The 26795-nt window shown below is 37.6% G+C and overlaps 2 protein-coding genes across 2 annotated transcripts in view; one reads left to right on the top strand and one right to left on the bottom strand.

Annotated features, from left to right (window-relative positions):
* The window catches only part of si:ch211-127i16.2 (probable flavin-containing monoamine oxidase A), a 44601-nt gene extending 30684 nt beyond the window's left edge, over nucleotides 1–13917 (bottom strand). The window contains exons 1-7 of the mRNA XM_063480841.1: nucleotides 13704–13917; nucleotides 13501–13588; nucleotides 10173–10353; nucleotides 9612–9726; nucleotides 8847–9004; nucleotides 7857–7946; nucleotides 1626–1710 (exon numbers count right to left, since the gene is read on the bottom strand). Coding sequence (XP_063336911.1) covers nucleotides 1626–1710; nucleotides 7857–7946; nucleotides 8847–9004; nucleotides 9612–9726; nucleotides 10173–10353; nucleotides 13501–13588; nucleotides 13704–13821 — 835 coding nt within the window. The 5' untranslated portion in view covers nucleotides 13822–13917. The remainder of the gene's footprint in view (nucleotides 1–1625; nucleotides 1711–7856; nucleotides 7947–8846; nucleotides 9005–9611; nucleotides 9727–10172; nucleotides 10354–13500; nucleotides 13589–13703) is intronic.
* LOC134632187 (coxsackievirus and adenovirus receptor homolog) overlaps nucleotides 1–26795 on the top strand; it is a 73862-nt gene that overhangs the window by 33813 nt on the left and 13254 nt on the right. The window contains exons 5-6 of the mRNA XM_063480842.1: nucleotides 22532–22707; nucleotides 25176–25380. Coding sequence (XP_063336912.1) covers nucleotides 22705–22707; nucleotides 25176–25380 — 208 coding nt within the window. The 5' untranslated portion in view covers nucleotides 22532–22704. The remainder of the gene's footprint in view (nucleotides 1–22531; nucleotides 22708–25175; nucleotides 25381–26795) is intronic.

Raw genomic sequence — 26795 nt, 5'->3', positions numbered from 1 at the left:
AACACATGGCAACAGATCCTAATTCCACATTCATCATTTTCATGCATAGCAATCTCAATATGCAGTGTGACAAAACAGTTCATAAATCATGAACATGAGTGAAAGAAGGGGTATCAAAAAGGAAAAAAAAACCTGACCGGACTCATTACAAAAGATGGATGGATGAACAGGGAGGTAAATACAGGAGCCAGGAACAGGTCTAAGATGATGTATTAGAAAACAAATCCTGGTGTGTGTGAAAATAGTGGCACATCTTGATGCCAGGCATCCTGTAGACTCGGAAAGTTTGGGGGGGGGGGGGTTCACATTTTGTAACCAGCTGCCCATTACTGGACTTGAAAGCAAGTGACTTTACAATTCATTTGAAATGTCAGCACCAAAAATCTGTAAAAGAGACAGAATTGAGGTGCAGTGGATACAGCAAATATAATTTTAGACTTCAGCCGTTGAAGAGAGACTTGGTATCATTTCGTCTTTATCGTCAATCCCGCCTGTCTTGTTCTTTCTCACACCCACAAATCACAAAGCTGCCCAGGTTTACCCAGTTCCCAGAAAATTCAAACTGAAACATGTCACAAAGAGGACTTTAAGCTGCAAACCTTTGTTAAATTTACACCCAACTTCTTTTGGGAGAGGTGAGGTCTCAATCACTGGGTTGACTTTGGCTTTCAAGAGTCCCTGTCAACCTCCCCACACTGATTTAGGGCCAAAGTGTGGCACTGTGGCATACGAGCCAGAGCAATCCATGCTGCATAATTCAACATTGCTCTCAGACCTGTCTCATTAAGGATCCTGGCTTTGGTCCATGGCTCTGACTATGAGGCTTTGAGTGACAGATCTTTTGCCAGCTTAGTACAAATAGGAACAGACTCAGTATAAGCCTGCACTTCGGATTTAGCTTCAGCCCTTTCCAAACCTGGCAAAACCAAGTGTGCTTCCAGTCACAACTTCAACCTGCATCAACTCCACCCTTGGTGTGTGTCCTACACATGACAAACACCAGCTGGAAGGAAGAAATCAAATCCAAATCCCAATCAACATCAACACAATTTTCCACTATAGCTGATTAGATGCTGGGGTGCAGGTATCTCTATTTCCATATGAGGAAAATAAATCAAGGGTTGAGAAAAATCCCCATATATTGTCAGACAGCCACGAGTAAACAAATCACCTGTCTGTAAAAATAATTTTATAGCATGGCTTTCCTTTCAATTTTGGTTCAGTTAAAACTTATGGTTTCTCACAAACAGTCCAAAATATGTATAGCATTCCCTGCTTTGGTAACCTGAATTTAGAAAGGTTGATAATGGCATCTTTGCCACTTTCAACTTCCCACAGCTAACGGTTGTAAGTCATGTTAGACTCCAGTTAAAGTTTTGGCTTTAACATTTGCTGTGGTTCAGAATCTAATCCAGGCAGTCCATGAGCTGGAGACCCGAGTGTACTTCAGCCAACGTGGCTGCCACACTCTAGAGCTGAAGAAGATTTAGGAAAATCATAGATTTATCTGCATGGATGCACAGTTTGCCACATTTGACAGACAGATGAGAGAGAAGGATATTTGCCTTCTGCATCACTGAGAATTTCATTTAGCAAGTTGACAGAGGTGGGAGACGCACACTGACCTGCCAAATGAGGGGGGCAGGTGACAATCACAGCTCTGCACAAGAAGGTGTCTGTAGCAGTCATCACCCTGGCCCACTCAGCATCCTGTTTAAACACAAACAGAAATACAGTTTTATTTTAAAAGCAAGTCGCACAGACTTGCAACTAAATTTCATTTTGTTTGATATGGTAGAGCTGTTTTAGGTTACTTCTTTGATCGATTTTGGATATAATTTATTTCCAGTACAGTATACACAAACTGAAGTTACTTGCCCTCAGTTGTTTGTCCCTTTGTTCTGTTGAATTACCTTTTTTCCCCCACCACAGTTAAATTCTGGGTTTTTGCTTTCCATTACGCCATATTATATAATCATCTTGTTGTATATGTGTTGTATATATTTGTTACATTAAGTGAACCGTAGTCCTTGGAGAATGAGTTCTTGAGGAGAGTTGTTAAATGATAAATCATATTTACTTGTCTGTGTTCATTAAGTATTCCACTAATGTGCTTTTAGAGATCTTTTTAAATGAAGAAAAGTCTGGATTACACAGAGTGGTCAGTGAGACTAGAAACACAGTATATAAAAGCATGTACATTACATTACAGCACATTAAAAGAAAATCCTGTGGTAAGGGGGTTGTGGTAATTCTTCTGTCATGTTTTTGGTCTATTTCTACTTTTAGAGGGTGGGCTCACAGCCCATCATTGCAAAGTTGCTTTGAGTAGTTAGCTCTATCCTCATAGTCTAATGGTATTGGCCATTCCCTGCATCATGATGACTACATCGATAATGGCAGAGGGGATAACTGAATGCTTTGAGCATAAAAATTATGTTAATCACATGCTATAGTTTAACTCACCAGTCTCAGTTTTGATTGACAGTTCTCTAACTGCTACAAACTTAAAACAACTTTTAAACGGTGGTTTATGGAGGTAGAAGAGGCAGTGTCAAACTATCAGAAGTAGGAATTTATGCAGACATTTACATCTGAAGATCTGAGATGTAGCTCTTTGTTTTTTGAGTTGGTTTTTTTCACTATTTTGTTTTTTTGCTGTTTCTGTAAGTGGCAGTGACCTTAATTTGCTGGATGTTCACAACTTGGAAAATTGTGGTATTGTGTTAACACAAAGCTTTTATAGAGGTGGTCACACATACTGATTATCAGTTAATCAAATGCTTTTGATTAGCAGCACCTGGTTGTTAGTTACCCTCTTAATCCCTAAGAAACCAACAACAACCTTTTATTTGTGGCACTGTTTAAAGCACAGAGTTACAAAGTACTTCACAGTTTGGATAAACATATCATGTCATATCAAACATACGGTCTTCCATTTATTCCTACATACTTTCACAAGCATAGGTGAAATTAGATGTCAATTATAGCCAAAAATAATGGAATAATGATTAAGGATAAGACAAGCTATTAAAAAGAGTTTTCAGCAGCTTGTAAAAGAAACCACTGATTCTGTAAATCTGATGGGGTACTCCAAAGTTTAGGAGTTGAAACCTTAAATGTGTGGTTGTCTTTTTCCTTAAAATATAAGACCCAGATCAGATGATTAGAAGGCTACCGCAAAAAAAAGGGTCTCAGTAGCTTATATATGCAGGAGCCTGTAGCCATGTCGCGCTTTACATGTTGTTAATAAAAAATTCAAAATGACTCTGAGTTACTTATTGCTTAATGACAGGCTTGGATAATGATGCGCATACCCCCTGCAGAGTGTTCTCCTTTGGATGTTGTAAAGAGGTCTTTCTTTATCGTGGAGCCATCAAAATGTCCCTGCTATCTTCCTGATGGATTTGTTAAAATGGCTTGTTTCAGTGACATTGAGAGGTCCTTTGACCGCATGCTGTTGGTTCACAGAAACAGTTTTCAAATGCCCCACTTGGAATCATCTCTAGACCTCTTTACCTGCCTAATGTATGAAGAAGTAACAAAGTTATAGCCCATACCTCTCCATGAAGCAGCTTTTGAGTCAATTGTCCAATTACATTTGAATCACTGAAAGTCGGTGTCGGCATATAAAAATGGCTTTAATTTCTCAGCAGGTAAAGCAATATTTTTGTTCAATCCCTTAAATTAAAGCTGGTCTGATTTTATAACTTCAGATGGCGTCTGACAAAGTCACCAGACACATAAGTTAGAGATAATGGCTGTGCTTTGATTTCAACTGCATTTAGGTGTAAAATAATCATTCTCAGCCAACGTTAGAAAGAACAGAACGTCTGCACTGTGTGAGAAAGAAAAATAACAATGACTTTCACTGGTGAGCCTAACTCTCCAGGCAAAGAGGTTGACCTCCAATTGCAAAGCAGTGCTCATGTATTTTTAATCAGTGAGTTTTATTTTAATTTATTTATTAACATTTAATTGTATGGGGAAAAAAACAAGCTGCTTCCTTTCTGATTCAGCATACTTTGTTCTGATTGACCATTTTTAGAAACAGACTTGGAATGGCATGAAGCTATAAAAACCAAAAATGGAAGAATTCTTTCACATTCTTCAGTTAAAATAGCAGTTTTTCAAATATGTGTTTGATTGAACCTCAATTCAACTTGAAATTTTTGACTGTTCAATGGCAACATTGGGAAATAGGGTAAGGTTACTAAAAAATGCTTTCAAAGGAGGCTGAAGCTTGGCATTTTGATTAAGAAGTGAGCATTTTTACCTAGTCCTTAGTAGTACTCTTAATTCGTTTGTGTGCATGCTTCACGAAGGCATAACTCCCAGAGTTGCAGCTGAAAATTTTATAATTAAATGTGAGATTTTAACCTTTGTCACATGCAGTTGTTATCGTGTTTTTATTTTCTGATATCTTTTTCTTTTTTTGTTTTGTTTTGTTTTTGGCAAGGCCATATGCCTGTCGGCAAAAGGTTCCTGAGTGTTATCGCAGCCTCACCAAATGGGACATCTCTGTGTGAAGTTTTTTGAGCTTCTCATGCCTGTATTCGTTTCCTTTCTGTGCTTTGCTTCATCTTAAGTGAAGTGAAAACTCCCAATTGCCCATAGCTGTGAATGTCAGTGTGAATGTGTTTATCTGTCAATACGTGTTAGTGCTTTGATAGGCTGGCAAAATGTCAAGGGTGTGCCCCGTCTTTCACCCAGTCTATGCTAGTACACACTATTGCCTTTTTGTGACCCTTTACTTCATAAATGATACAGTTTTACCTTTAGATATTTTCTAAGTAATTAATATTTATCAGGACTGAGTATATTTTTCATTTGATTGTTTTACTTTAAACCTCTTGCTTGAGCTAGCTTTTCAAATTGTTTGCATGTAAGAAGTAAATTTGCAATGAAAGACAACATAATTTAAGATTTTTGTATGTCTGTGAAGATCTTTATAAAAAGATAAATAAAAGTGCAGGTTCCTTTCCTGGTTTTCTGTCTTGCTTTGTTTGTTGCAGCAGCCCACTGGACCATGTATTTAACATCAAAGTACAGTGCTGTGCAAAGGTCTTGAGCCACCTGTCATTTCTCCAGAAACATTATCGAAACATGTGCAAACATAAATGGCTACTTAGCACTTTTAATTTTTATTTTTATGTTTATTTAAGCGTTGTCTGACAGTATGTTTTTGCACTAAGTACCGCAGCAATTTCCTAATGTTGTAAACCTGCTCAACATTTGGCAATAAAACCCTTTCTGATTTCAAATACAGTATAAGGCAAACATGACCTTTATATAAATCTAACAAAACTTGAAAACCATGACCACCTTTATTCTTCAACATAGACTGAGCTCTCTTAGAAGAGCTTTCTTCTTATTTCTTTAAGTACTGTTCAGCAATAGCTCTCCAGGCAACTTGAATAATATTCATAGCTGTTCTTTGGATGTTGGTTACCTTTTATTCCATTCTCAGTAAAGATGATCCCACACTGCTTCAGTTATGTTGAAGTCTAGGCTCTGGGGAGGCCAATCCATGCCTGATTGTGTCCCATTGTGTTTTTCTATTTACAGTAGATATGTTTTTTACTGCATTGGCAATGTGTTTGGGATTATTTTCATGCTGAAAAATGACGCCATCGGCAATCACGTTTTTCAAATGGTGATGTTTTCAGTCCATTCCTTGTGTAAAGCAGCTTTTCTGTTCCTTATGAATGGCTTCTTGACACTGCCTCCATTGAGAACTTCTGATGAGGCTTCAGTGAACAGTAGATAGAACACCTGGAGGGCCAGATGCATCTCTCAGGTCCTGTGTCAGGTCTTTGCTGGAATGTTTCCCTATATCTATTAAGAGGGCATGAGTTTCAGATACTGTTCATCTGCTGTAGAGAGTTCCACTTCTTCTCTTGTCCTGCAGTTTTCTAGGTTTTCTAACACTGCAAATTATGCCAGGATTTGTCAGCTAATAAGTCTTTAGGAATAAACTTGTTGGTGCAAAAATACTATTTTAGGTCTGTCAAACTGTGTTACATTTGGCATTTTTCATAGTTTCAACAAACAAAAGGGAACAAATTGTATTTTTGCGACAGGCTGCTAGTGTCAGAGTGCCTAAAGGTACAATTTAAGATTGGTTCTTTGCTAAGTTGTCTGTTATGTTTAGACATAACGGTGGTTCATCACTTGCGCTATGTGCACTTTCTGTGCTTAAATAATTCATGATTACAAGGACTGGACTGGAAAAGAGTGAAAAAGCCACCAATGTTCAAAGCAAAAACTTTGAAAGACCTTCACAAAGCCTGGAGAACAATTGTTCAAGACCACTTTGAAAAATGACAAGAAAGTCTGGCTTCTTGGAAGCAAAATCCAAAGAAATGAGGGGTGGTGTGACAAAGTGGATGAGCAGTTGCAATGCTCTCCATTTGTCCCATATGTGTTGACCTTTTTTGTTTTGCACATTATACACATTATTCTATTTCTATTTATTTGCTATGATTTGCTATTCGTCAAGTAACATTACTGCACTCACTATCCCGGGTTTGTTTGTGTAAGCGTTCTGTTGCCGGCAAATCAAACATTCTGCAAATTAAGGCAAATACTCAGTTACATGTTTCTTTATACTTTATTGTTTTACAGATTAAGTAACTTGTTCATACTTACAATGCTCTTTCTTTTCAGTCTTCACGAGGGTCAGGTGTGGGGAAACGCCTGCCTAGCATTTCCTCATTTTAAAGTCCTGATGATGTCACACATGACATCAGCAGGTCGAACGAAGTGGAGGGGTTTCTTTGTCCATAGAAATGCTTCCTTTTGTTTGTGTTAAGGTTTAAAGGGACTTGTTGAATCTTTTTCTTTTTGTTAATACAGCTATTTAGCTGTGTAAATGTGCCAATTAGAAGTGTGAGGTTTTGTGTCTTTTTAATTATCTGTGTAGAGTTTTAGATCCCTCAGTTCAAGTGAGTGGTACTGGCTGGGCTAATTGAAGGGAAATTGATGGCCCTATTTAAAGCCAGTCTCTACCAGATTCAGACGAGAGAGGAGAGGTGAGCTGTGTTACCAGATCCATGGTCTGTTGAGTTTTCTTAATTGAGTTACTTTGGGGGGAAGTTTTGTTAAGTTACGCATTAAATTAAGTTCACTGTAAATAAATTGCTCACCTCTGGAAAGCTGATATGTCTGCGTAGTCTGCTTCCCTACCACCTTCCTTGACGTTCGAGTCTGACTACTTCACAGGTGGCTCAAGACTTTTCTAGGGTAATGTAAATAAAACACAACTCGAGCAACTGAACTGTAAAAATCACCAAAGAGTGAACTAACTGAACTAACAGAGCATGCAGAACATTTTGGTTAGTGACGCAGTTTACAGGCAGTAGTGTCTGACTCCCGGGCCAGGCAGATAACCGGGTACTAATGAGAGGCGTGATAACTGAGAAAGGTTGAGGGAGCGTAGGGCGTGAAAATGAGAACAAACAGCCCGGAGTGTGGAAAGGCATAAATAGTCATCCAACCTGAAGGGGACTATGAGTTGTGGTTCAGAGACGTGAAGTGTTTCTTTTATTTTTGTTTTTGTTCAAAGTAAATATTTGTAGAATATTTATGTCTGCCCAGATTTTGTGTCAAAGTTGATGGCTGTAGCTATGGGTGGGTTGTGTTTTTTTGGGGGTTTTTTTTCAAACAAGAAAATATATTGATGAGAAGCACTGCATTTACATGGAGCCCTCTTAGTCTCTCAGCTGTGGATAAAGGAGACATTCAAGCAGAACAGACAGGGCCTTCACATGAGACAGCCTGTTTCCCTACTGAGGAAGCTGTTATCTCTGTGTCGCGCCTCATCAATCCCTGAGTGAGCCGTTACTGTACCCTACCTGCCATATGGCTGTCACAGCACAACCCAGCCGGACATTCTTCCATCCAACACGGTCTGCCAGACACTCTGAAAGCTGTTGGGTGCCTCCCTGTGGAGAGGCAGATATTAGATTTCAAGGTGTGCTTAAAAACAATTATTATTAATTAACAAAATGCTTGACCCCTGCAAATGATCCATTTTTCTATACATTTCAATTTGCATTGCTGTCAAGTGTATTTCTTGGAAAAGTTTCCTGGTTAGTCTTCATAAGCCGGAAAACTGACTTCAAGTAGGTTTTTGTTTTGTTTTGGGGTTTTTTGCACCAATGTAAAACAAAATATGAGCAAATGTTCACAGCTGCTTAAGTAGAGAAAAAAACAACAACAAATAAGCCATAATAATACATGCACACAAATAAATGCCGAGGTCGAGAGGAAGGAAAAAACATAAAATACCACAGGAATAAGTTTCTGTTAAGTTGAAACGCTTTTTTCAGTTCACATTTGGTGCCGTGTCGTGTTCAGTGATGCTGCGCTGCTCATTCCAGGCCATAGCGAGGATGCAATTAAAAGAAAACAGCTCCAGATGATAACAAGTGCAGGAAGCGTGCTAAAACATAGGTTTAAAAATCCAGCACTTTGCACCATTTAGCCAAAGGCCTTCTTTTGTCGATTAGTTTGTATGCCCCTTTTTTGGCTCTCAGCCCATTTTTACACATGACCATTGTTGGGAGGGAGAGAAGTTTCTGAAGCAATAGCACAAAAATGGATCACACAAGTTTTATGCTTCCAGAGGACTAAAAAGTGGAAAAATCCAATACAAGACTGCGGCTTTAAATGCGAATCAATATTTCGAGGACAAAGGGAGGCAGTGGGATTTTTGGGACATAGAATGGGAGGTGCTAAGTTTAATAGAAAATAAATAAATAAAAAGGTCAGTGTGGCCTGAAGTTTTGAAAAAGCACTTGTGCCAACAATATTGAGTGTGGGGAATGATAATAGGTATGTACCTTTATCTTGAACTCTTGAGCACAACCTGGAGTGCTCTCCAGCAGCTTTAGTAGCCCTCCAGCAGCTGTAGCATACATCAGGAAGAATAGGAAAGACATCTGGGATGGCTCAATTCCAAAGACAGATCTGCTACACAGCCCGATTTCCTCTTTTAGTTCTGTCATGGAATAATACATACTGTAGACTTCACACATGCGATAATAATACACATTTTCCTACAATGACAGTATAACATTGTAATAAGCTAACCAACACAGAGTACACTGTCAAATATAAAGAAAATGCAGCTTTCTCTGCCACATGAAAGAGCTACCTGAGAGGATGGTAATTATCACTTCTGTAATTATCCTGTCAAATGTAGATGCCTTTTTTAGTTTTCTCTCAATGAATCTGCCGATGCAGTGAGTCATTTGATTTGGCATAAAGAATTTAATCATTAATAATCTATGCAGCATCCACAATGCAATATCTTGACAAATGCATGCCAGATTTTCTGACAGGGGAGATTCCCAGAGGATTTAAGCACGGTTCCATGCCACCATTATACTTGCATGCATCATTGTGAGCAAATTCTTGCAGATATTTTATTGGGACATTTATCTGCAGTGGAAACTATTTTCTTTCCTAATCTTGTTTTCTACTTTTTGAAGATGAGATATGAGGAACTCAAACTTGAATCTCTGGAGTCTCACCAGAGGAGCTCGACATGTTTGCTTGAGAAAGATTGAGGCAATGAGAAGGTTAAAGGCACTCTTTAAACTGACCTGCAGTCCAAGCGTGTTTCTCAATGTACGTGTGCAGCGTCATGCTGTCTAGTTCTTCAGCATTTGGAGTCTTTGAGGGATCCTGGACGCATACTGTTGCGCACAGTCTGTCAATCTGAATGCAGAGGAAAATCACCACATCACACCCACACATGATGGTTTACCACTGTGAACCAAAAGTATCCCATTGATAGAGATAATAACAGAAGAATAGCTCAAGGCTGCCAAAAATGATTTTGCCAGTGCAATTTTCCCCACAGTATATTCTTCCTACTGGTACTCTAACCATTTATCTTGGACTCAAAATTTTCTGGTACTTTGCTTTGTGATAAACGCACTTTTGTCCTATAAATCCAAAAACAGAAAACAAAGTATCATTACCATATTGATTTGAAACTTTTAAATTTTAATCAGATAATAAAATTAATTCTTTAAATATATGTTTGGTATACAAGAAATGAATCAAACCAAACATCGTAGATTGGAACTGTAGTATTTCCAGATCCTTCTACTCTGACTGGGCAAAGTACTAACAATAGAATATTACTGTGCAAGTCTCACCTTCCACAGGATCTGGGTGAAGTCCATTAGCACCACAGGGGACAGAGTAGGAATGCTGGTCTTATAGGTGCGAACTTTGGAAGTTGGCCCACCCATGTGGTGCACCTTTCTACCCCTATTGAACTGTGGGTAGACTTCTAAGCCCAGCTCTTTTATGAGCTTCAAGACGTGCGTTTGAGTACTGTAAGAGAAAGCATGCTGTTTTAAAACCATTGTTTTTGTCTTTCCAGTGTTTTACTGTGAAGTTTTCTGCTAATACATGGTCAAAATGTCATGTTTACTGTTTGTATAGAAGTAGACCTCAAACTTCTACAAGCTTCTACATTTCACTTCTCAGAGTTCAGATGTTTTCATGTGTTCCGTGACTCACTTAACCAATGTTGGGCTGTAGTTTCAAGCTCACATTTCTAAACTAAGTAACAACGAAATGATGGTTTTATTAGCTGAAATTGTAATAACCTCATATTCTGAGAGCTGAGAATCATTTGCTGTCTTGACCTTTTATTGTGGAGTCATGTATTTGTAATGCTTGCAGAATGCTGCTTGGCATTGAAATAATATCAATAATATTGATTGATTGGCAGTAAATGTTGCTCCAGAGTCTGCATATTTTGTCCAGCAATAATGTTACCTCTGCATATCTGCAAACCACTTATTTTATTTTCACTAATGGGTGCTATCTTTAGAGCCGTCTCCTGATAATTAGTCAGAGGGTCCTGCTTTTTTGTTAACCCCAGAGGATTTCTAGAGATGAAACAACAGGAGAGTTTCCTACTTCACCTCTGTCCAGATCAGAATCCAAGGAAGTTGGCAGCTTTTCTGGGTCCTGGTCTTTTCTGTTCACTGTAAAGTTTCAGCATGTGTGGTGAAAGTGGTGCTTTATGAATAAAAGTAGATTGAATTGATTTAAGGTAGAGACTGCAGGTAACCATACGAGTTGATTATTTAAAATCATTCTCAGCAATATCACTGATCAAACACTGAATTCAGAAAAAAAAATAGCCAGAGTAGGAAAATGAGATAGATGAGGCAAGTTTGAGAAATACTGGCTGTTGAATTTAAACCTTACATGCTTTTTTGGTTGATTTTGGCCCATTTTTGACATTTGATAGCCCAAAGTGTGATTTCTTTTAGTCTAAAAGTTGATTACTTATAGTGACACAAAATACACAATTATGAAAATGTTTAAAAATATTATAGTTTTGTACAGCCTCTATTGTATAAGCTGAGACTGTTCCAGGTCAAACTTGATCCGTATTGGTAAATGGCCTGGTTCTTATATAGCGCTTTTCTACTCTTCTGAGCACAAAGCACTTCACACAACTTGCGCATTCACTCATTCACACCAGCACATTTTTTCTTAGTGCTTTCTAACTAACATTCACACACACATTCATACTCCGATGGAGCAATTTGGGGTTAGTATCTTGCCCAAGGATATTTGGCATGCAGACTAGGGGAAGCCAGGGATGAATTTTAGATCCATCAGTAGTGTGAGTTAAATCAAGGAAAATTGTGGTTTTAGGGACTCTTGAAACTGACACTATGCATCGTGTCTGTGTGCATGTTTTATGCCACAGTGGTGACAGAGGTTAAGTGGACCTTGACACTGTCAAGAATTGTCTGTGTGCCCACCGCTTGTTGGTCTTTGAAGGATCACTGAGGAACCTCACAACAGTGAAATGGTAAAACAACAAAGGAGTGATCATATATGGTGCATGTAAGGAACAGAGGGCAAAGGGTGCCTTGACACAGACACAAACTCTGCAATAGAGCAGTACAGAGCTGCAGGATTTCTGGTTAAAATCCTGGCTGGGGCCTTGCACATGCATGTTCTCTCTGTGCCTATGTGAGTCTCCAGCTTCATTCCACAGTCCACAGAGGTGCATCAGTTTCTTAACGTTTATAGAATAAAGTGCTGTATGAATATGTAATTAAAGTGTGACTTGTAATTAAGTGGTTTGAGTGATTAGTAAAACTAAAGAAGAAATTATGTAAAAGTCGGTACACTATGTTACATTTAGACCTACAAGCAACTCCAATTGAATAGAACACATTTGAATCCCTTTATTATGCACTGAAATTAAACTGACAACTAACTGAGATTAAAATAGAGATCAAAAGACCATATCTATATCTCTCTCTCTATATATATATGTGTGCGTGTGTTTGTGTTGGTAGATATGTTGAAAAAGCTCCTCAGAAAAGGCTCAACTTCATCACAATTTTTTTTTATAAGCAACTTAATAAGAGATGGTTAGGCTGGTACCATTTAGTGAGTTAACCAACAGGGTATTTATAGGATCTAAATATATTCTGTAGTGCAAATCTTTGTATAGACACGTAATTTGAGGTAATATATGGAAATGGGGAAAATTAACCCAAACCATGCAAAGGCACACAATAGGAATGGTATATGAGGGTTAAAAAAAGGTTGGACACAAAGGTTAACACATAAGTGCTAGTGGGAAACATTGAAAGAGAACTGCCCTTGAATACTTGTGAAGCCTTGAAACCCTGCAGAATGCTAGTTTTTTTTTTCTAGGTAGCTGTTTATTTGTAGATCTTTATTGCCACTGCAGCATGTAGTCTTGCTTTACACTGAAAAAAAACCCCAGTTTGATTGTATGATGTCAATCTGGCAAAAGTGAACATGTTACATGTGCGTATGCATCACACCTCCATATGCATTAATACAAAAATGAAATGTTCAGTAATAGACTGTAAGAATACTGCTAAGAAATCCTGCAATACACACTTTGCGATCAGTTTCTCTGAGACTTTAACCCTGTAATCTCAGTATTACATTGCATTACATAAACAGTATCAAGTAACCTCATTCACATCAACCAATCCTATCCAAGAGTTTTCTTATAAGTTGGTATCTTCCAATACCTTAGCTGCCTGTGTTAACAATATCATAATCTAAATGCTCTGTCTGTGCCGTAAAGATAATGTTTCCGTAAGCAGTGCATTCACATATATTCACATATATTATTCTTTACATGATCATGGGAAGCTGGAGTCAGTCCCAGCTCTCATTCAGCCAGCATTTGTCACTGTCTGTGCTGTCAGGTGTCAGTGGTAATCATTGTACAACTAGGCCATTCAACAATAGGCAACAATCTGTTGCAATTATTGTGGAAAAATTTCATTTGTTTAGCTAAGGTCTTCATTTTCTGGGTAATCTTCCAAATCCCAGTGACTCAGTCGAAACGTCTCCCCTTTTTCCAGAATAACACATTTGCATTTGAGTCATGTTTACTGTAATTCTACTGCACTTCTGTTTCTACCTTCAGTATTAATGCATTTATTTGATCAACATTACCTTCCTACCCACTGCCCTCCAAGGTCCCAGCGATCAACACCACTGGCTGCTGGTAACTTGACAGTCACTGTGCGCCCTCCCACCCGATCTGCATGACACAACAGTCATAATTCTGTTATAACAGTGCAATAATTCTTGCTTCATTATATAATTCTGCATTACAAATTACCAGTTGCCTTTAAATATCATGAAATTTTACAAACCTTTCCCTTCCAGAATCAGTATTTTCATAGTGGCGTCCCTTTTTTTAAGCCAATGAGCTGCACTTAGTCCAGAAAGTCCAGCACCAACAACTATAACGTCCCAAATTTCCGCAGTCATAGTTACTTTCTTTAGTGCCAACTTAGCGTGTGCTGGTAAACTGAGGATTCAGACACTCAAATCCAGCCTGTATTCCCTTTTCTTCTCTGTATCAATTAGGTTATCTTATCTTGCGAAGCCTGGGCGACTTTCATAATAGTGCACTTTGGAACTGTGAACAAGTGAGCTTGTGACCTAGTTGGCAAAGAATCGGCTGTGCAAATTCCAGCAAATAAAGCCAAGAGAGGCGTTTGATTCTTGAACAGTAGAGACATTGTCAGATATAAAATCTTTGTAGACCATGGAAAACTTTAGGCAAATTTTCAAATATGAATCTTGGAACATTCAAACATACATACATACATACATACAGAGAATGGAGTAATCAGTTGTAAGTCAGAAGGAGAATTGGCACTATAGAGCAAGAGCAATATTATGCAAATAAAATGTAACTTTGAACTTGGAGAAGAATAGATAAGAAGACTGGATAAGACTTCACCCAGTTGCTGGAGACAAAACTGAAGGGAGAGAGACCCACAAACAAGCAGCAGCTGCAATGAAGTCCAAGCAGAACATTTCAAAGGAGGAAGCACAGTAATATTTGGGGATGTCCATGGGTTCTAGACTTCAGGCAGACACAAACTGAGGAGGATTTTCATCCAGTTATTAAAAATAATCCTTGTATTAGTTTGACCAATTAGTTTGGAGTCTCTGAAAATGGGGGCCTGTGTGTAAAAATGGCCATGATCTGTAAACAGATAATGCAGTGCATTTGTTAAACCCCTTGAATTAAAGATGAAAGTTGATACTTCAATTACATCTTGATTGTTGGATTTAAAATCCACTGTGCTGGTGTACAAAGGCAAAATCACAAAAACTGAGTCATTGTCCAAAAACCTGTGGGTCTAACTGTATTATCTCCATATAAATGTGTACAGGCTTTGAAGCAGTTCTCAATGTGAAAAATAACCGAGTAAAGAAAATTCAGTCAAGTCAAGGGCACAACGGTGTTCTCTGCAACTTTTATGGTTTGTTATGAAATAAAACCTGATTCTTTCTGAGTCTCTTTTCTTAGTTAAAATGACAAGGACGTTCAGATCATTATGCAATAAAAAGGACTGCTTAAAAATGACTTCTGAGACACAGCAAGTGAAAACCATACCAACAAGTGTGTAGAACAAGAAGGGCTTGCATGTCTGTACAAACAATGAAAATTCCTCTTGTTCTGGTTTGGCTCTTATGTCTTTGAGTCCATCTGTCTCCATTTGTGCCGAACCTCATATGGAGGTGTTCAGAGTTTCTAATTACTTAGCCAAAACCAAAAATCTGGCACATCGTTTGCTCTTATTTTTATGGCAGTTCTTTATTTTCCTTTTAATTTTATTTTGTGGTCAGAATGATCACTGCTGTCTTAAAGCAAGTTCTCAGAAGACTGGAACAATGAGCAAATAAATGAACAGTTTAAGCTTCATGTGGGAATGGTTTCTAATGGCTTTATTCCACACGTTTTTATTTCAGTTGTTTTCATTCCAAGACAACAAAATTACCCAGACAATAAAAAGACCCAGAACAAACATTTATTTGTACCTACAGCAGATGACAAGCATTTGTTTAGAGATGTTTCTGTGTGCCTAACAAATGTAAATTAAGGTTCCTCTTTGCCTCTTTTCATTCCCTTACCAAACAGGTTAACAAAAGACAGGATGTCCACATCACTTCACATAATAATGTTGCAGAATAACTTTAACTATGTACACTGATGTTCTAAAATCTTTTTTTTTTTTTTTGGTTCGTTTTTTTTTACATTTTTCAGCCATCTGTCCAGACAAAAATTCCTCTTAACTAAAACTGACCCCTTTTCAAAATAGTTAGCAGTGTGTGAACAAAAATTGCAGATTAGTTTGTCACTGTGTAGCATTTTCAAATTAATGGCTCAAACAAAAACAAAGGATCAAGGGTTGCGTGGCCTTTGATAGGGCAGCGTTTAATTTGATGAATTGATAGACATCACAGATGCTGTCAGTGGCTTTATCTTGATGTTGTTACTGTTCGCTTATTCATATTTTATAATTAGTTCAAATAGTTTGACAACTGAAACAGAAAAAAGTAACCAACTTTATTTTAATATAGCCACTGGGTATCACAGTGTAGATGACACTAGAGCAAGAGGAAACTGAACAGAGGTGTAATATATCAACATATGGTGAAGGTTTAATCGCTCGTCTTGTTTTTTTGATCATTAACTACCTGACAGTAACTTTGGATATGTGAGGGTCAAGTGAAGAATGCCTCAATCACACAGGTCTAGTGACCACTGGTTGATGAGAAAAAATATGTATTCCCCAAATGGTTATAGTTCATTTAATGAAGATTATGTGTGAGTTTAAAAAGGAAGATCTGCAATCATTCATCTTTCCTCCTTTTTATTCCATAATTGCGTTGCACATGTGCAGTGACAATAAAAGGCTAGTCTATTCCTGGGTGTTTGGGTCCTAGTCTACTCTTTACTTCACTACTCCTTTCCCTTCCTGTCAAACTTAATACTGTCAACACTTGTCCAATCATATTCTTGCCTGCCTTGTTTGAGCCAATCAGCCTCCGCTCTGTGTTTTAAATCTGTCCTCCTCTTCATTCTCCTCCAATCTTCATCTTCACCACCACGAGCAACTAGAATCCTATAACCACTGGCATTCCATTTTGCCATAGTGGGCCATCACAGTCTAATTGCTAAATACATCTATTTCCCTTTCTCCAGTCATGTTCAATTCTTCCAAATGATCTCTCCTTACATGTTCCTTAAGTATTTACAGATGAGTTGGATTCTTCCATCCAAACTATAGGCTACCTACAGCTAACCACCAAAGCAATCACAAGGTTTTTGATCGGGCATCCTCATTGCAACCAATTTCACTTTGCTGCTAAATAGCAGCTGTTGAGTAGCTGATGACACTGTACAGCTCTTGTGATAAGCTTGTAGATAAACACTATTTCATAAGGATTTGGTCAGATGATGACAAAGGTCTCTATGGAATAATATAGGAAGACTAGTGTGGCTGCAAATTTTGTGCAACTTATTGCAAGCATTTTCTGCAACTTTTTGTTGAGATTTAGACATTAATATCTCATAGACCTTATCATTTCCTTTTAAACTTTACATGTTTAAGTGTCCAATGAACTGTACCCTACCAATCAAAACCATCAGTCAGATTAAATTTCCGGTAATTTCTATTGCAGCAATACCAACGCAACATCTCACCAACCATATAACAGCGTAGTAGGGAACTGCTCTGTATCTATCTGGAAACTATTCTGCATAAATAGCATATTATCATACCGGTACTTACTGAGTGATATGCAATGCTGAATCTAATCTAACTTCATTGTGCAGGTAGATTCCAGAGGAAGTCCTGAACAGGTTTCGTAAAAGGTTCACATTAAAGTAATTTGGAAAAGGGGAGCAGTGACAGTTTCATGCTTTTAAAGCCCTTAAATGTAATTTCTTCCCACAAAATCCAACCTATTTCTAGACAAGTAATTCCTTTTTTAAAGCAGTTACTCAGAAAACTTTACAGTGTATTCTCAAAGTTTGAAATGAGTGGGTGTGCAAGGTCAAAGAGAAGGTAAGCTGGGTTTTAGATGTTTTTTCTCATAGTGTTCTTTATCGAATAGTGGTCATGGATAAAATTACTTTTTAAAACAGGCACAGAGCATTTAAAATAGCTGAAAAAAATTCATATATAGATTTTAAAGAAGTGTTATATATATTATATATGTATCCTCCTAAGACCTGAACTCTTTCATGGCATGCATTTGTAATTTCTCTTTGCTATTTGAGCTGATTGGGACCTGATGAATGTAAAAACAAAGAATTACCTGATTTTTTTTTTTTTTTTTTACCTCATTTTTGTTTCTGAGAAAAATGAGATCCGCATATGAGGACATTCGTTTTAAATTTCGACAGAACAGTGGCAGTATAATGTCCTCGTAAGTGGATATCAGGGCCTTGTAAAGCAACATTTAATATTTTGGTCTAGACAACCCAAAATGTGATGTCCACATATGTGGACGCCAGGTCCTTGGAGGGTATAGTACAGTTCACATAAAGCACTTTATCCTCTGCCTCTAATGTATTTTCTTCATGTGTCTGCTGAAGAGTACCCCACCTTTTCTTGTAGCAGAGACGTGAGTTTTGCAGGGGTTTTTTAAGGAAAGAAAAAAGAAAGCAAATAATAAAAAACAGTTTTTCATCACTTTAGACGTCATGTACTCTTTTTTTTTCTTTTTTTTTGTATAGCTTTTAATTTGAAACCATGGACATTTGACAAATGGGAGGTGTTTAGGTAGTGTATACAATAAATAAGGTATACAGTAATTGTGTGTTTCCAGGAAGTTCTTTTTTGGGTGGTGGGGGGGTATAAAAACAAACCAAAAAAATCAATAAAAACACATTTAATGGGTAATAGGAGACTGAACAGAGACAGACAACTTGGACAAAAAACACACACAAAGCTTACTGTAGACAAAGCAGCAATTTGTGGCAGGTGATTTGCTTTCAGTGGAGTTCAGCTCTCTTCAAATTAGCACCCTGAGTTTCCCAGCCATTGTTTGCTCCTTCAGTTTCCCTTGTTTACAGAGAGATTGTATTGCATTGTTATTCAGCTGCCTGGACACTGATTTCCTCAAGCACATTTTGATTGGTTTTCTAAAATTGTACATAATTTGTATTCATTAACTTGTGATTACAAAAGGAAGAATGGAGGGTGTTGAAAGCAATATTAACAGCTGAATAGCAATATCAAGGTAACCTTTTGTTAAAGTGGTCACTATCCAATCAGAAAGCTTTATGGTAATGAGGAAGGGCTACAGGAGGAGCTCACATTAAAGCAAGAGCAACAGGTATCACACTGCTGTAGTTCCTTTGTATTCCACAGATAGATGTGTGTGTAGCACCTCCATTCAGGTAATATCAGTATAAAGTATCTATATGAATACTTAAATTTTTTTATTTTTTTTTTATATGTGACGTATAAACTATATATTTGAGGACACTGTACTCATTATTTTGACCAGCTACTAGCGACTATTTTAAAAAGGAACAGTATGTTTAAACAAAGCCGCACTCAGTTGAGAACAGGATTTTACCTCAGCTGCCTGCCCTGGCTCTCTGTGTTCTTGTTATGTGCTGCAGTTTTCTTGAGCTCAGGTAAGTACACAGACTGAATCACATGAATCTACCTATGCATGTATAAATGGTAAATATGGTGTATTTATCTGCTGCATAATACTGTTTTAGAAAAACTAACATTAAGTAAGGCATATTTTTATGGACAGTAATTGAGACCTTCACATCTATTCTCTATTGAAGTCTGCTGAGACATAGAGCTCAGTGGTGTTAGTTTTCCATGTTACCATGGCGCCCGGGCTGTCCAATCAGATATTATGTTTGGAGATGATTGTTGACTCCCTAATGTTCCTGGGACTCACATATGTGCAACGTTTGTGTGTGTGTGTGTGTTTTTTCCTTTTTCAGGGTGCGGCTCTTATACTGGGCAGCTCTTCTTATTTTGACTGAGAAGTATATTTAAAGTTTCTGTTATGTACTACAGACAAACAGAATTATCTGAAATGTTGTTTATGTTTATGTACTTTTTCCCACTAAGCACTTACAGTTGTGGTCAGAAGTTGACATGCACTCATTATGGGTATGAATATCATGGTAATTTGTTTTGGCTTTTTAATGATTTATTTGAACTCTTCTTTTTCTGGGGTGTAATGATTATATAGCATGCGCCTTTAAGAATTTTGGAGGGGGATTTTCTCTAGCCCACACAGGGTCAAACATACATATACAGGGTCAAATGTATTCAGACTTTCACTTAAATCTTTTATTAAATGGTGCTGAAGGCTCTAAAGTGTACTTTAACTTGGCAAGGCCAAGCCCTACTAACTTCTCAGTAGTGATCATGATTGACAACAACTGGTGGTTTCTTTTTGCCCACATAAAACATGTTTGGCATCACTCATTGGACTGACAAATATCATGAACAATGAGAAAGTCCAAGGAACTCAATTAAGATCTGAATTTACAGAAATTTGTAAAGTCTCTTGGAGACATTTCTAAACAATTACAGATTCCAGGATCATCAGTTCAAACAATTGTACATAAGTACGAGGTATACAAGTGTGTCATCCAGGGGTGACGCAGCATGAACTGGAAACTGCTGGAACACCACTGTCATTTGGCCAGAATGATAAGGTGTGTTTGAAGGAGTAAAGGTGGGGCTTTTAAACCTAACAACACTATACCAGCTGTCAAGCATGATAGTAGTAGCATCATGCTCTTCGGCTGTTTTGCTGCCAGTGGTACTCATGCAAGGCAGAAAGGGGATAGAATAATGAAAAATAACTATCTTCAGATTCTTCAACTCAAATCAACAGATGATTGAAACTTCGACAGATGTTTTAGCATGACAATGTTCCCAGACACACATCAAAACTGATTTTGAAATGGATAAAGCAGGCTGAAATCAAGCTTCTGGAACAGCCTTGCCAAAGCCCCGACCTTAACCCTATTGAATATTTGTGGACTATGATTAAAAGCCAAGTCCATTTAAGTTGCCAGGAAACCAACCAACATAAATAGACTACCAATTCTAGATAAAATCACAGATAAATTTGGGGGATTTTATCTAGAAAAAGGTTTTTTTGCAGTTTTTTTCACCTTTTGCAGCTAATTCAAAATGTTTGCATACCACAAAAGCCAGTTTTTCTTGTTGAGCTTGAATATGCTGGCCTTGTGACGGAGCCAATACAATGATGCAAAGCTCTTTGAGATTAGTTTTGCCAAGAACAGCATAGAGTTACTTATTCTCTGAATCTCATTTTTCTTCTGGAGAGCTGCTTTAAAAAAATGTAACCAGTCTTAAATATTTCTTAATTTAATTTGTCCAAGTGCTTTTCATATCCCTTTGTGATATTTGGCTAAAACAATTATGTTTTTGTACTCAGCCTTCCTTTAACAAAATATCCTGAATCATTAGATGTGGAGACTGTAAACTGTGGCCCAGTAAGTGTGAAAATAGGATATTTATCACTGACAACAAAAAGAAGGATTAGATTAGAATCAGTATGTGTGTAATTAATTTATTTTTACTTACATCTGGCACGGCTGTAATTAAACAGCTAACAGAAATTTCTTAATTCTTTATTTATTGCAAAACAATATACATGGAGGAGGCTCTGATGAGAAATCAATCAAATACAGTTTATACAAGAGATGATAAAATAATAAGAATATGTAAACATATCTATGTAAACCTTTGGGAATGTAGATATTACCAAGAATAGGGTTTGTTGCAAAGATTCCACAGGAGATGGATAGAGGATGTAGTATTTAAGTTTTGTTCTAGATTGTAAAATATAGATATTCTGCATTGAATACTATCGTTTTTTCCCTGTTAAAATTGCTAATATGTCTCTTGGGCAGGTGGAGGGATGGGGAGTAGTGGCAGCCTTGAAAGACAGAGAGTGACCTGGTGTTGTCTTTCCAAAGTTGTGTAGCTGCTGCACAGAATGAAGTAGGGTGATCAGAGCTAACTAGCGTATTTTGTACACAATATGGTAATATTTCTGATATGAATCTAGATTTAACCTTTTTTTTTTAAGTGAGGTACTTTGTGTTTGATTCCACAAGTTGGCACCTGATGATGATGATGATGATGATGATGATGATGAAGCTCAGTTCTCATTTTGTTTTTTATTTTTTTTGGAGGGACAGATGTTTATTAGTTCTCAAGGTGCAGAAGCAAGATCCGGGACGATAACTGCAAAATTAAGTTTTGACTGGATGGATGATTTGAGTTGCAGATATTCCAGAAAATGTCTGCTTCTCATGCCATTACCTCTTGATGAAGTAGGAAAATGAGACCAGGATATTAATTTGAGAAATATGTTGCAGATGTGTGATACATTTTCCATACAGTGTACATCAAATGTTAGAGTAGAAATAGATGGTGCAACCTGTCAGTTATTGTTGCTGTTATTGTTTTGAAACAATGCTGTTTGAGTGTCTGACAGGAGCATGATTGATCTTAAACTAAGATGTCTTTACAGACTGTTTGATCTCTAACTTATCTGATCATTTAAGACGTTTTCATGATGAAAATGATTAAAAACATAGTGGTTCTTGTCCTCTTTTGTTTTTGTTTGTTTGTTTTGCTTTTCTTTTTTTTTTTGAAGGGTTGTCTGTTTAATTCTTGATGTCTTGTTTTTCTTGTAGTATTTAGGAATTATACGGTTGGCAGCAGGACGAGTTGAGATAACTGAATATATAATTTATTTTTAGAAGATATTGATGTTTTAACAGTTGGAATTCAGCCTGTGATGAATAGTGGTAGATTGATCCAATGCTCAAGGTCATCATTTATTATTTTAAGTAGTGGAGTGAAACTGAGTCCAACCAGCATTGACAGCCAAAGGAAGGCATTGATGCCTGAGTATGTGATGTGACCTGTGCATTATGGGATTGGTAGTGTATGGGGTGCCACATTCCAACTGTAACTGTATAGGAGGAGAGAAGCTTTATTTCAGTAAATTGAGTAATCAGAGTTTTTTTTGGGGGGGGGGGGGGGGGGGGGGGGGAATCCAGAAAGCTCTATCATCTAATGCACTACCTTATGATGTTTATTTAATGTTTGCATTCCTTTGATGCAAGTGTTCTGAATTTTTTAAGAGCTGGGATACACGCAAGGCTTGCAGGTGACATCCAAGGGCCCACAGACCATCCGTAAGGCAGAGGGAGAGAGTGTGACCTTGGGATGCAGCTACAAACCAAGCCCTCGTGACACTGGGGAACTTGACATTGAATGGTCTGTGATCAGTCCAGACACCACACAGAAAGATCAAATGGTAAGAAGTAATGTGAGATCGACCCAGACAATGCTATCTATAAAATGCATACAGGATGAATTTATTAAATTGCAGTATTCAGAAGTTTTGTTATTTTATGCCATTTCAAATGTTTGGAAACATTTGGTAATATTTTGGGTCTATGTACCAGTTATTTTTAAGAATATGTTCTTTGGTACAGATTGTTCCAGTTAAAAAAAAATCTACAGTTAAATAGTTCCACTGTTTGCTTATTATTCATTAACTCTTTCAGATTTTATTCTTTCATGTTAAAGTTGAGTCATGCCTATATTTTTACATGTCAATCTGACCAGCTGTAGCACTCAATAAAAATGACTGGCATGCCCGTCACTGAAGCGCATTTTTCCATTAAATTATTAGTAAATCACAAATGCATTTCCAATAATAGCATCTGAAATTGTTAGCAAATGATTTGAACACGAAGGTCCATGAAATGAAAGAGTTCAACATCTCTCACCATACTCAAACAAGGATTCTGAATACAGCTAAGCGAGCTTATTAATGTTGCTGTTCCTGTTACTCATCACCACAGCAGATCATCTGTTTGAATCTCTTCCTGCCCTCTACATCCTTGCCAGCCACCTGCAAATCTTCTCTCACCACACCCATAAACCTCCTCTTTGGCCTTTTTCTTTTCCTCTCACATGACAGCTCCCTCTTCAACATGCTTATCCCAGCATACCGGGTCTCGTTCCTCTTCACATTTCCAAACCAGCTCAATCTTGCCTCTCTTACTCCGTCCCGCATCTGTCAATCTCACCTGAGCTGTTGCTCTGATATACTCGCTCTTAATCCTGCTTATCATTTTCAGTCCCAATGCAAATCTTTGCAATCTTTAACTCAGCTGTCACCATCTCTGACCCACATAGTAGAGCTGTGTTAACTACCATCTTGTACACCATCCCTTTTGGTAGCCTTTTGTCATTAATCGCTCTATTCACCCACAAGCTGCATGCACCCCTAATTAGGTGTCAAAAAAAAAAACACTTCACAAAACAATCCCTAAATCTTTTAATCTATTCGGATTTCACATCATCTTTTTCTATTCTAAATCTCATGTGGTGCACATGCACCCTAAACCTCTAAGTCTAAACTAATATTCATTCAAGGAGACTGGAGAGTTGATGAACTCTCACTACCTTTTAATTTCACAGGAATTAGTTGTTTATCCCATTTGCCTTTTAAATTAAACAAGTCATTAGTGTTTAAGACTCGGGAGAACGTTTTTTTCCCCCCTTTCATCTCTCCCTATGCAAAGTCGATACGATTGACTAGATCTACTACGTATAATGTACCAATATTAAAAACATTGTAAAATTGTGGTCCAAGTCAAAATTGAATGTGATATATTGTAGTTTAACGCATAAAGTAGTAGAGGCTTTGCTCCTTATTGTAAACTAGTAGACCTATTTATGCACATTTCCAGCTCCATGTCTTTATTCTTGTTCTTTACTAGGGGGTGGTTTTTGCATAATTCACAGTTCAAAATAATCATCATTTATCCTATTCTGGGCTTTGGTACTGATTTTTTGTTCTGTCTAAAAAAAGCAGTTTTAGTTTCTGTCTCTTTCAGCCCATTCTTCCTTTTTGCCAACTTTCTTCTGACTGCCTGACAAAGGTTTGAACAGCTGGCAGTTGGAGCTGGATCTAGAACTGTGACTGAAATGATGGATATCTTTTTTGACTGACATCATACAGAGCCAAGAGTACAAAAAATGTGGAGTACATATTGCATGATTTGTGTGTGTGTGTGTGTGTGTGTGTGTGTGTGTGTGTGTGTGTGTGTGTGTGTGTGTGTGTCTTATAGAGGGTACTTTTACTCAGTGACCTCATCACTCTTGCCATGTTTAGTGAAAAAAAAAAGGAAAAATCTGAAAATAAGGAACAAATTATAGGTCCACTTTAAAGAACTTACAACCAGCTAATGAGCACACAACTCTAATATCTGACCAAAAAGTGTATATAGATATGTTAATGTGCGATCAAACAATTTTTCATTTACAAGTCTTGCAAATGGGAAATCCATATAAAACCAAAACCTGAAAGCATTAATTTTGAGTTGTTTCTCTCTTTGATGATGTGCAGATACACTATTGATCTCCCTGATTTGTTCTTGGTTAAATGAGGAAAAAAAAATCTAACTGCATTTCCATTTCTTACTAAATAGTTATTATGCCTTTTGGTGCTTGGCAGGTTTTTTTTTTTTTTTTGGTTTTTTTGCTGCTCCCTGCTGTTGCTGGAAATGAGACTGATGAGTGTTGTGAAACTGAGCCACAGTAAACGTGCTTTAAAAGTAAAACACTGAACTAAAAGAGATTTTTAGAGACCCTCTGAGATCCAGCTTTGGTGGTAATTCAACCAACCACTCATGTTACATTTAATTTAATAAGACTGCATGTAACATTAACACCATTTCAGTCAATTGCTGTCTTTATTTTTTCCATCAGCTTGTATCCTATACCGGTGGCACTAAGTACTTCTATGGTAACCATGCATTTGAAAAAGAGCTCAGCTTTGCTGCTGGTGATCCCTCGATGGGTGACGCTTCACTGTCGATTGCTCTGCTGTCACCTGCTCACACCGCTACCTACCAATGTAAAGTGAAGAAATCACCTGGAGTGGACATGCACAAGATGTCACTGGTGGTAATGGGTAAGACCAGGCTTTAGGTTGCGTCTTGGGGTTACCCTAGATGTCAGCTAACTGCATTATTTATGTCCATCACCTTTCCAAACTGCAGTGTTCTTGGTGTTTAGTACTTCAGGAGGCACCTATTCTATTTAAGAAGTTAATATTGCCTTGTCATGTCATAGTGCGATTGAGGATGGAGAATCCTAGGGATAGGGTGCGACAGAGGCAGGTGATCCGCTGCGGTGACCCCCTAAAGGGAGCACCCAAAAGAAGTCGTAGTAAGAAAAAATTATTTATCTGATGACAAGTGAGTCCCTAAATTTGTGTTAAATGGGCCGATTTGATCTAGTGCTTAAACCATTTAATCTGCAATAAAGTTTCCCTGCTTTGGTAGAACATGCATTTTACTCCTTTTTATAACGCATTACAAAACCGATCGCTTAGAACTCATCATTTTTTAGAGTCCAGTAATCAATTGCAGGATAGTGAATACTTGCATGATTGAATTACACAATCTGAAATGAAGGTTCACTTACTAGCTTTCTCTGGACATCAGTCTTCATCAGTAGATGGAGTTTGCTGCGAATAGGCCGGTGTGTTTGCAATTTTACAAATGGAAATGAATGAACTGAAGGAAGATGGCTTTGTCTAAAACTAATGACACTTCACTAAGAGCCATTTGTCAGTGTACTGAATCTTAAAGTTTGCCAGTTGGGAAAAGGAACTTACTTAGTCAATCTCATCTATTTTGAAGACTGAGCAGTAACTGCGGTGGAGGACAGTCACCTCGCTGCCAGACTTACAGTTGAGTATGGTATTAAATAATGTGTCTCATAATGGAGCAGATAATTGATGCAGTCCAACTCCCTCAGAAGTCCTGTAGAACCTACATTCAAAAGTCTAAACTGAGAGTGTACAACGTATTGTACAACTGTAGTGATGAAACATTCTTCAAAAAATACAAGTTTGCAAGCCATCTGGCAGCTAGGTCTCAGGATAGGAAGGAAATAACATACATTATTGTTTTGCAGTAATGTTTCAAGTTAATAAAACATTTTTTTGGTTTAAAATGACCTGAAGAACATAATCTATCCAACCTGGGACCAAATTACCTACCTATATCTGCCACAGCCTGTGTTATTTCTCCAATATTTTCCAAGAAGCATTTAAGTGTTCTAAAATTCCAGATAACATCACCTCCCTCCTCAATGAAACGTACACATTGTTAAATAAATATCCATACCACACTCTTATATGTCAGTAGATAACCCATAGCTATTTTCTTGCTGACAGCAACACAAGGCAGTCCTGAGAGCCAGCAATTCATTTTATAGATTAGACTCCTTGTGCGATCGTGTATAGCATAAGTGGTTTGAAAAAAATATCTGGAGAAATTGGGGGACAGATTTTTGTAAATCTTCTTTCACTATGTAAAT

This window comes from Pelmatolapia mariae, linkage group LG7, assembly GCF_036321145.2.
Source record: "Pelmatolapia mariae isolate MD_Pm_ZW linkage group LG7, Pm_UMD_F_2, whole genome shotgun sequence".
In the NCBI taxonomy this organism is placed as follows: domain Eukaryota; kingdom Metazoa; phylum Chordata; class Actinopteri; order Cichliformes; family Cichlidae; genus Pelmatolapia; species Pelmatolapia mariae.
Note: the sequence above shows the minus strand (reverse complement) of the source record. Positions and strands in the feature narration are given on the sequence as shown.